The sequence below is a fragment of the Seriola aureovittata genome, chromosome 14, assembly GCF_021018895.1.
Source record: "Seriola aureovittata isolate HTS-2021-v1 ecotype China chromosome 14, ASM2101889v1, whole genome shotgun sequence".
NCBI classification, from domain to species: Eukaryota; Metazoa; Chordata; class Actinopteri; order Carangiformes; family Carangidae; genus Seriola; species Seriola aureovittata.
The window spans coordinates 11,362,976-11,373,801 of NC_079377.1; the positions used below are offsets into that span (position 1 = coordinate 11,362,976).

The following is a 10,826-nucleotide window of genomic DNA, read 5'->3' on the forward strand; positions in this document are numbered from 1 at the left end:
ACCCTGAATCAGAAATAATCCGTCAGAGGCATTCAACAGTCCCATGTAGAGAAAGGAAGAGGCTATTAACATTAAAACATGTTAGTTTATTTCTATTTATTAAAGTGAAAAGGTAAAATATCTGACACTGATTGCAGGACAGTAGTTACCATACGATCAGTTACGATTCTTGGTTTACTTTCTTTTAGATTAATAAGATTTAAATATTTTACTAAAACTTGAAAACATTCACTGCACATCTACACCTCTAACTACAATATCACAGTTGTGTTCATTTTTTTCTATTACTTATGGAATGCAAAAGTAATATGTAAAGAAATGTGTAAATGAAAAAACTAAATGAGGTATAAGAAGATTTATCCAGTCTAGGAGGACATTGCTGTCAGAGGTGTTATTTAGGTGCTATAAAGACATTAAATTGGAAATATCCAGTTTTTAAAAATGAAATACACCATGTGAATAATTCAGAGCTGCGCTCATATCTTACATTACAGTGGGAGCAAATGCTCATGCTATCTCATTCTAATTCTGAATCAGTTTTATTAACAGCGACTGTCTCTGGTTGAGCAGCCATTGTTTCAAAGGATGAAGCCAGGCCAACAATGCTGCAGGCCTAATAAAGTGGAAGCTCATCAATGAGGCTATTTTATGTTAAAAACAAAAGTGCACTCGAGGTGCTTAAAGAGCACTGAAAACCAAACAACTTGTGATGGAACTGAATGACCTTTAGTGAAAAACAATGTCAGATAGATTTCACAGACATACAGCACTTCTATCAGTTAATCAGCTCAGATTGAAGAGCTCATTTCATTAAGTGCTAATCAAAGAAATAATTACTAAAATGGGAGCAACTGTCCCATCCCACCTTGAGGACGATAGTTTTCTGTCCTACGGTCAGAATGAAATACTCACAGACTGAATACTGACATACAGAATACTTGATGGTCCATCAAATCTGAGAAATAACACTTGCACAGATACACCTCTTTTTGCATATGCAGTATGCGATAAGAAAAACTAGTCAAATGTATGGATTAGTTGCTCCAGTGACTGAGTCTCAAGACTGTAATATTTATCTTCTCAATCTTTTACAATTTATGTTTCACAGCACATATGAAGAGTATGTAGCTTTAACATCACAGAGTAGACAGAAAAAAACACTATTAATTAAATGTAGCTACAGACAACAGTAGCTAATATCCACCATGTCAGACCAAGTGATCCAAGTGAATTAGTAGAAAACATATGTGAAATACAGTTCCCTATTATACTGCTCAGTACAATGTTTAATAAGGACAAAAAGCTGTTAAACTTCTTATGTGGAGAACTGCTCTTTTAACCTCTTATTTGGATCTAATCCATACCACAGAACATCACTTTCCACAGCTGCCCAAGCCATCCGCTCTGTGGTAAATGTGGCTGCCCACTGCCCCGATGGAGAAACCACAATTGCACCTCCTGCACCTCGAACGCGGTCTCCCATGTACTGCAGAGACAACTGTGAAGCATCTGCTACTGATTTACCTGCATGAGGGAAGAAGAAATTATGAAAATAAATTAAAATATTAAAATTTGTTTGCATATCCAAATTTGTTTGAAAATTACCCCTGAGCTAAATTCACGCCAAAGTTGCAACTCTAACCGGCTCCTCAATTAATATCCTTGCAAATTCTTACCCTACTCCAAAAATGATTTGGAGATAGATTTTAATGAAACCTTAATAATAAATTTGCAATGTTTATTCACATAAATAATTGTATGTGAATGTTTTCCAGTAATTAATAAAAAGATTTTTTTTTACCCAAACAAAGAATCTTTGATTTTCAAAAATGAATTACCTACAGTAAGTTTTCACTTTCTTGCTACCAAATTTTGATTCTGTGTAGAATTAATATAGTTCTATCACATCTGTGAATGAATGATTATCCCTGAAAACACAAGTAGTGACATCAAATTATATCAAGGTCAGATAAAGTCGGACCTATGTGACTTGTCTTCATGCAGAAAGTGTGAAAGCCTGATAGTTTACCTTGTTCTATCTGTGAGAGAATGAGTCTGGCCAGTGTAACTTTAAGAATGGACTCTCCATGACCGGTACAAGACACTGCACCACTAAAGTTGTCTGCATATCCTCCACAGCCTTATTTCCAAGAGAGAGCATGAAAAAACAAAAACATTGAGTCATATCTTAAAAACTAGTCATGACATAAATTAAACTCAAGTTGTGAATATAAATCTTATAAACTTAACTTGTTTGGATAGAGCAATTGTAATGATAATGACCTCAAACATAATTTATTCTGCAGCTGACAGTGTATAAGGTGCTATTTGAGAAAACATATAAAAAATAAAGTTATACCAATAATCGGAGAGTCTCCTACTCTGCCAACCATCTTATTTCTGATCCCTCCAGTTGATGTTGCACATGCAACATTACCAGCACAGTCCACAGCCACTGCACCAACAGTATCATGGGCCCTAGAATGAAAAAAAAAAAAAAATCTATATTGTCCTGAGAATTGCTGTAAAAGAAAAAGCATGCAATATGCAATGTACCACCACATGCCATCACGTTTGGCATAGTATATGAGCTAATCTAGAGCTGTGCCTCTACACTGCAAATGAACAGTACATCAGTTTAAAGATAGGGCGAGCACACCAGTTATTCTGTACAGTAGAGCATTTATATTTAATAGTGCGCATTAACTCTATTTCAAGATACTGTCAGGCTATTCAGGCTGAAAAGATGCTGTATGCGTAGAGATTTATTAGGACATTAAAGTCCAGACAAGAAAGTGTCAAAATAAAGTGAAATACTGCAGATACCTACCAGTGAGAGTTGAAATCTTCCATTACGCCAGTGACATAATTCTTGTGTTTCTCCCACTCTTTCCTCTCATACTCAGTCACCAGTGTCTCAGTGGGAATTGTGGCTATACCAATGCTCTCCGCAAACATGTTTGCACCTCTGCCTGTCAACATGATGTGGGAAGTCTGAGGTTTTCCATGGCAGCCAACATGTAAGAAAATGTTAAAAGAGAAAATGTATTTTATGACAGACATTCTCATTGATGTGTATAACCAGTCAGCTCATTGTACACAGAAGCTGTTTGCTATTAGAAACATTTGTATAAAAAAAAAAAGGATCCAAATCAGTAGTCACAAATCAGTGCCAGTGAGTGTCAGTGATCTCCTACTGCTTCTTTTCAAGAGAAACTAAAGAGTGTTTAGGATGACACCTTCTCCATCACTGCCCGTGCCAGCGACACAGGGTTGGCAATGTTCCTGACACAAGACACCGCGCCGCTGGCAAGTGTGCTTCCATCCATGATAATGGCATCCAGCTCCACTTCTCCATCAGTATTTAGTGCTGCTCCATGCCCTATAATTAAATGTCACAATCAGTAAATAACTGCAACAATGGCTCAGACAAACATTTGATGCAGGTGTTCTCACAGCTAACAGTGCTGGGAATCAAACTGGAGGGCCTTAGCCGGTGCTTAGCAACTAAATAAAGTCTAACAACAGACAACAATGGAAAGTGAAAAGGAATATGTTTTCCTTCTAACTTTGTCTGCTGAGGTTATTTAAGATTGTATTTGTTTTGTATGTTGGCAACTTTGGTTTAAGGATGTTAAGAATGTGAACCTTAGGAAAGCTGCTGACCTGTGGGGGGGCATGATACCAAGGAGACAATCACACATCTGGGTTTTATGGTTATATTGTTGTTTAGGAGTTTATCTACATCCCTGCAGAGATTTAGTGATGCACTCCCTTCCAGGAGGATGTAAGCAATAAAAGTGAAACACGGAGGGAAAGGTCTTGAGGTTAACAGATGATAGTTACCGTACCCAGATCAGTTTAGGATATAAGCAGCACAAGTTCTGTCATTCAGTGAGAGACTTGGTGTATTTGCACCAGATCTGTCCTTTGTGCACAAATAAACCAGCCAAACTGAAGTGTTGACTTGTTGGTCTGATTTGTACACTTTTTCATCTTTCGGTCTCGAGAAATCATCTTTTCAGGTTAAAAGCTATGTTTATCAGTTACCATCTATGCAGTTTTACTTTGCCTGCTCCATCCTCACAAATCCACAGGGCCGTGACAATGTAATACAAAAACAGCACTAATGACTGATACAGTGTTCATCCTGACAGAATACTTTGTAAGATATGCATCACTGTGCTTATAATTCTTTACACTGAATCATTAATAACTAGAATTACCACCTCACAGTTGTATGGCTCTGTCATTCAGACTAGCTTCAGATTACATCCCTGTTTGTCAAGAGTCATATAGAAATATTAACCATTTGTCATAATTGCTTTGCATTCTGGTTGGTGGGTTTGTAGCCTTATTCTGATTGGTTGATTTGTAGCTGCCTTCTGATTAGTGGACTGTGCCAATCAATCAGAACATGACCTTTGACCTTTAACCACCAAAATCTAATCAGTTTGTTTTTGAGTCCAGGTGAAGTTTGTACCAAACTGGTAGAAATTCCTTCCAGCGTTACTGAGATATCCCGTTCACAAGAATGGCTGCGGCCTTTGCTGCCGCTGGCGTGAAGGCATAAAAATTACACTCACAATATGTCAGTGGTCATGGTCAAGACCCTAAAGTGAACATTATTCACATATATATTCATTTTACTTTAAGTTCAAGTTATACCCCGAAAATGTGAATGTTAATTTAAGCAGGAGAAGACTGCAACCTTGTATGCTACCTTCTTTTTTTAGCAAGTTTAAGCCGACACTTAAACAGTATGTATCTCACAATTTGTGTGGATTGTGCTTAGGGAGCAAATATAATATATATCAGACAAGACAGATTCGTTTATAGACATAATCTAAAATGTAGATTCGATTTTTGTGCAGATTCCATCTGGGACTAAAGCTGGATTATGAAAATAAGCCCCATAATCAGGAGCATCACATCTGATGACCATAATCATCATCATCCAGATTCTTTAAGAAGTCTAAATGGATGTTGGCATCACCACCAGCAGATGGAGACAGAGCACAACAGACAAAGATGACTGCATTAATGAAGAAGGGGGCGATCAATGACTGGCTCCTGTGTGGACAGCTTGGGGAGTTGTTGTCTTAGTTGTTTTTTGATGTTTTTTTTTTTTTAACTGGCAAGAAAAGTACTTGTACCAACAGCTGTGGCCTAAACAACTTTTACTAAGATCCATTCATCAGTTCACATAATACAGTAAGACGAACCCTGTGTACCTGCATTAAACACAGTGTTATCTTCCAAAGCTCTCACAGCTGCCTCAACGGCATCCACTGCATTTCCTCCTCTTTTGAACACAGAAAATCCTTCACATGCAGCAGCCTTCACTCCATCAACAGAGGCCTCGGCCAGTTCATCTGGTATGGCCCATGCCCCACCATGCACGACTACAACAGCTGACATCTTTAAGTTCCTGCAGGGAAAAAAAGACAAAGTCATTTATGGAGTTTGACAAAAGTTATAGCTGAGGAAACATTGGTTATGTAATATCCACACAGTCTTCTCTGTGCCTTTGCGACTTAGTTACACTTTTACAAGACCTTGAATCAACAATATAAACACCAAATTTGTAGTGTTCTATTTCATTTAGAATTGGCTGAGAGCAATGCACAAAATACAATTTAAGAAGAATTATCAAAACAGTAAAAAAAATACAATGAAGCAACAAATGTTTTAATTCAAAATTGTACTAATTCAAAATATGTGGAAAGGCCCTTTTAGGACACTCTGACAACCTTTTTATTTATTTGCCTTGTACATTTAAATTGGTTATGAGTAGTAATATTTACATCAGATGTAGTTCAGTTTAGATGTGAGACTAATTCAGACTTCTTTACCTGCAGCCTCAAACCTCAAGTCCAAGATCATCTTGTATGATGGAAAGCTCCAGAACAGCTAGTAAATGGACCTTGTCAACTGCTGTTTTCAAGGTCAAAAGTGACCTGTGAAATTCAGTTTCTAAGCAGAGCAACTATATTTTTCATGCATAAATGTATTTTTAGCTACTTTTATAGTGTTTTCTGCTGCCGCTTTTAAATCAACACACTCACTATTTTCTAGCTTCTTGTTCTTGCAATTGATCTAATGATTTTCATTAATATTACTGATATTTTTTTTCTCTCCTTTCCACTTCCTTTCCATCTTCTCTTAGCAAGCTTTTACTGCTCATAATGAACCCCATTAGCCCAGGTAAATAAAATATAAACATATACTTTAGTTTGGTGCGTTACTCAGTATAACATAGAGACATTTATTCAAGTGAGTATTTATCGGCAATAACCAAGCCATAACACTTAATGGCGAAAGCAGCTTTGAACCATCAGTTGCATTTACATGCAGGCTACACCTTCATAATTAACTGTAGTGCTATTGGCATTTCTCCCAGTTAAGGCTCTGAGTTTGTGTGTGCTGGATGATTTCTTCGGTCATCTGGGGAAACATTCAGCAGATTCCTTCATGTTTTCCAAGAGCTGATTTGACTTCACCACTGAACAGCAGGACACGTGTGAAACCCCTCCGGCAGTGTGAACCCTATGGAGCAGTCGGCAAAAGGACATTTGTTCGGCGCAGTAAACAGATGTCAACACTTACTTGTCTGTTATTAAAGTCCAACAGCTGGCTGAGTCACGCTGTACAGATGTTAATTAAACATCAAACATCCCAATCTTCAAGCTTCAGAAACCCTCCGCCATACTCACGTGGTTCTGTGGGACTTGACAAGTGTTTTGCTCCCCTTCGCCGGCCACTTGCGGCCTCACACTAATGTCAAGTCTAATATAATCCAAGATCAGACTTCCCGTACAACCTTTCAAAATAAAGTTCGTGTTGACCAATTTGATGGACCTTGAGAACAACCGTCTTAGAGGGTCAGCGTAAAAGTATCAATTGTGTGTTTTCCAGATGTTCTTTGCATGAATAAGCACAGTGCACCCCTTCACTTTTTTCACATTTTGTTATGTTGCAGCCTCATGCTAAACTCCTTTAAATTAAATTTGTTTCCCTCATCAATCTACACACAATGCCTGATAATGACAAAGCACACACAGCAAACACAGGATCCAAGAAATTTAATAGAGGAAAAAATGAAATATCACATTGACTTAGGTATGCGGCCCTTTACGCAATGTTTAATTGAAGCATTACTGCCTTGAGTCTTCTTGGGTATGACATGACAATCTTTGTGTCTTCTCTAAAGATCCTTGGATGGGGACGTCCGTGGGCATCCATTTTCAGGTCTGCACAGAGATGTTCAATTCGCGTTCAAGTCAGGACTCTGGCTTGGCCTCTCAAGGACATTCACAGCGTCATCCCTAAAACGTCCCTCCTGTGTTGTCTTGGCTGTGGGCTTAGGGTCATTGTCCTTTCAGAAGGTCAACCTTCGGCCCAGTCTGAGGTCCTGAGTGCGCTGGACCAGGTTTTCAGTAGGGATATGTCTGTAATTCCCACAATCATGTTTTCCCACAACCGTGCAGTCTCTCCATGATGCTGCCACCACCATGCTACCATGCTTCACTGTTGGGATACTTTCACTGAGGACAGTCTTCCGTCTGGCTGGACCAGTGGAGCGTCGTAGTGATGGTTATCCTTCTGGAAGTTTCTCCCATCTCCACACAGGATCTCTGGAGCTTTTTTTGTCAGCTGTGAGACCTTATAGACAGGTTGTATCTTTCCAAATCATGTCCAATCAACTGAGAGAATCTCAGGGTGACTCCAATCAAGGTGAAGAGGCATCTCAAAGATGATCAAGAGAAATGGGAGGCACCAGAGCTAAATGTCAAGTGTCATAGCAAAGGGTCTGAATACTTACGTCAATGTGATATTTAAGTTTTTTCCTTTTGAATAAATTTGTAAAAATGTCTAAAATTCTGTTTTTTCGCTTTGTCATTATGGGGTATTTAGTTTAGATTGACAAGGGAAAAAAATGAATTTGAATTGAATCTAAACAATAATAGCCTGAGGCTGCAACATAGCAAAATGTGAAAAAAGTGAAAGGGTGTGAATGCACCATTTGCTGTCATACTTATTCATGTAAGGGCAGCTATTGTTGAGGACTGGAAAAAACAAAGGCATAAAACAAAAATTCAACAGTTGACCTAAAAAGCTGAAGCTTATCTACCATGGACCAGTCATAATAAGCCTCTACAAGTAGGCCTGATTAACCTGCTTGAGATGTGTCCCATCAGGTAATACACACCCTTTGCTCTTGTTCTATCTGATCAATTATCTCTAAAAAAAAACTAAAATCACCCCAAGTACACAACGGACATGGCTTCAAAACAGAACATCTTTTTTTTTTTTGAGTATAGAGAATAAATTGCAAATCATATTAACAGGACTGCAACTGCCCCCCTAAAACAAACAAACAAAACAACGTCAACAACAGAAACAAATAAACATATAGCTTATAGGGTGTGTCCCCCAGGCGGCTTCCTATTTTAGTTTACAGTTCACACTTTGTTGTGATTATGTTGTACAGGTCAGAGTTGTTTTACAATCTTATTTTGAAAAAAAAATTTAAAAACACATTTTTGGAAGCATCTGCCCAGCTTGATGAAGGCAGGGCTAACTGGGGGCGAAAAGAGGACAGAGTTTATCAGTTGGCCAAGCAATCACAATGGGCATAGAAAAAAGCCTTTCAGCAGTGGTCACATAATTATCACCACCTCAAGTTATATGTAAATAGATCAGTAAACTTCCATGTTCTGGGGGGGGGTTTACAAATTTGAAATGATTGTTGGTATTTGTGTCCAAAGCAAAAGATTGTTAAGCTTGTTAATCATTGATCTCACACTGCAGCTTCAGGCAGGAAACGTGACTTGGGTAATAAATAAAAATTTTACAGAGACAACTTGGTATTCACCATTCACACGCATAATAAAACAGCTGTCTTTAGTGATACATATAGTTACAAATCTTAGCACATACAAAAAGTGTTAAACTACACCAGCCCCTCGATTGTGCCAGAAATGAAGGAATGAGTCATCATCACACCCTCCCTGCATAACAAAATACACACACAATGTGATTTATCATCTTCACACCAAATAATGCAAGTAAATCAGTAAACACACACAAGGCAAATACATACTGAAAATGAATTGCCACACTATGAAACATCATGTATTTAACCTTTGAAAGGCTTATCTGCACATGGATGTAGCAGTGAAATGTGTAATGTTGCAGTTTGACCACTAGAGAGCTGCAGGAATCCATGAAATCCTAGTTTAAAAACTTGTAATATTTCCAGTACCTATACAGAAAACTGTCTAAGTTAAAATGTAAGTGTCAATCACAATACTGCTACATGCAACAGTCTGATAAAAGTCTTCTCTCTGCAACGACATACATCACTGTACAAGCTATTTTCCCCAGCCGTATTCTCTTTCTTTCAATGTTAGGCTGAAAGACTTTATGTCTGTTTTTTTTCAGTCTGCCTACTTTAGACCGGAGCTACAACCATACTACAGGATTACAAGATTAAACCATATTAATAGTCATAATCAACATCATTAACAACTGTAACGGCAGCAAGATTATGAATCATTTTATTGAATAAAATGACATCAGTGGAGGTCCAGCAAGCATTAAACGCAAAGACAGTATGGCTGACATGAATGAAGTCACTTGCTTTAGGCTATGAAGGAAAAAAAGAAGTTGTGCTTCGTTTCAGAGAGAAATGAATCGTTAATTTAAAATATTGCGAGGACATGCAAGTATGAAGTTGTACTCTTTCGACCACTTCTAGGGATGCATGGTATTCCCAAATATTTATACAGACGTAGAGAGAAAAAAAAAGTTTGTTAATAAAATAGTGTCTTTAATAGAAATTAAAACAAACCAACATGGGTAATCTACATATCATATGATATTTTAGTCTCCCAAACAAACAGTAACTTCATACTTCATACTCATGTCAAGACACTATAGGTCAACTGAAGGAAGGAGTCGTAAAAAAGAGTAATGAATAATGACAACATGCTCACACAGTCACTAAAATTAGATTTAGAATAATTAATGATCTGTGCACATCCACAGACTTTGAAATTGTATAATTTATCTAAATTTTTATTGACATGGTCAGTCCCTGATGTGTAGTAGAGCACCTCTAAAATACCAATGTTCACCTGTAGCCCCACAGTCTTTATGATTCTGATCAGTGCAGTCTGAATCATCTCTAAAGGTCAAGTAGAGCTAGAATCGGTCATTCACCAGCTTCTTCTGCTCAAAACTCATTTGTGAGTAAGTAAGTAAAGCAGCCAGCATGCTGTGCTGCAGATAAGTGCAGGATTCCAGTCGATATCATAGCTGTAAGAGGGGCATTATGAGATGCAAACGTTCATGCTTACATTGCTGACACTGCTGACACTGCTTTGTAAGGAGCTAATGAAGCGTTCACTTGACATTAAAACTTCTTTAAGGTAGTGTCCTGTAATTCACTTCCCAAGCATAAAAGGCTCTTCTTGACTTGACCCCTGCGAGGAACAATTAAGCCGTCTCAAATCATTTAGAGGGCAGGAAGTGAAAATCATTACATTATTCTACATTACTCTGACTCTTGTGCTGGGATTGCAGCTCTGCTCTTTTACCCAGCCAGCATACAGTACATGACCTGCAGAACATCTTATTGCATCAAAGGGCATTGTGTAGGTACAGTACACATATTTGCTTCACTCTGAAAAGAAAACAGATTACAGTTTGTCACATTAGAAAGAAAATATTGTGTTGTTTTTATTGAGAGTTAACCAAAAGGACTGCATATTGCGATGGGATTGCAAGTTAATAACGTAACTGTGTGAGAAAACAAATGA

The 10,826-nt window shown here is 37.9% G+C and overlaps 1 protein-coding gene across 4 annotated transcripts; it reads right to left on the reverse strand.

Annotated features, from left to right (window-relative positions):
- Positions 1 to 65: 65 nt before the first annotated feature.
- Positions 66 to 6,805, reverse strand: si:dkey-103j14.5 (isoaspartyl peptidase/L-asparaginase). Of its 4 annotated transcripts, XM_056394676.1 has the most exons (8): positions 6,717 to 6,805; positions 6,365 to 6,549; positions 5,235 to 5,431; positions 3,240 to 3,382; positions 2,831 to 2,994; positions 2,360 to 2,478; positions 2,030 to 2,140; positions 66 to 1,524 (listed from the first exon to the last, which is right to left on the reverse strand). In XM_056394676.1, exons 3-8 carry the CDS (start codon positions 5,419 to 5,421, stop codon positions 1,316 to 1,318), a joined length of 933 nt encoding a protein of 310 aa, XP_056250651.1. In that variant the 5' UTR covers positions 5,422 to 5,431; positions 6,365 to 6,549; positions 6,717 to 6,805; the 3' UTR covers positions 66 to 1,315. The 4 variants fall into 4 exon arrangements, with proteins under 4 accessions (XP_056250651.1, XP_056250652.1, XP_056250650.1 ...); XM_056394677.1 differs by lacking the exon at positions 6,365 to 6,549 and having other exon boundaries at positions 6,717 to 6,785; XM_056394675.1 differs by lacking the exon at positions 6,365 to 6,549 and having other exon boundaries at positions 6,610 to 6,765.
- Between the last annotated feature and the right edge of the window lie 4,021 nt (positions 6,806 to 10,826).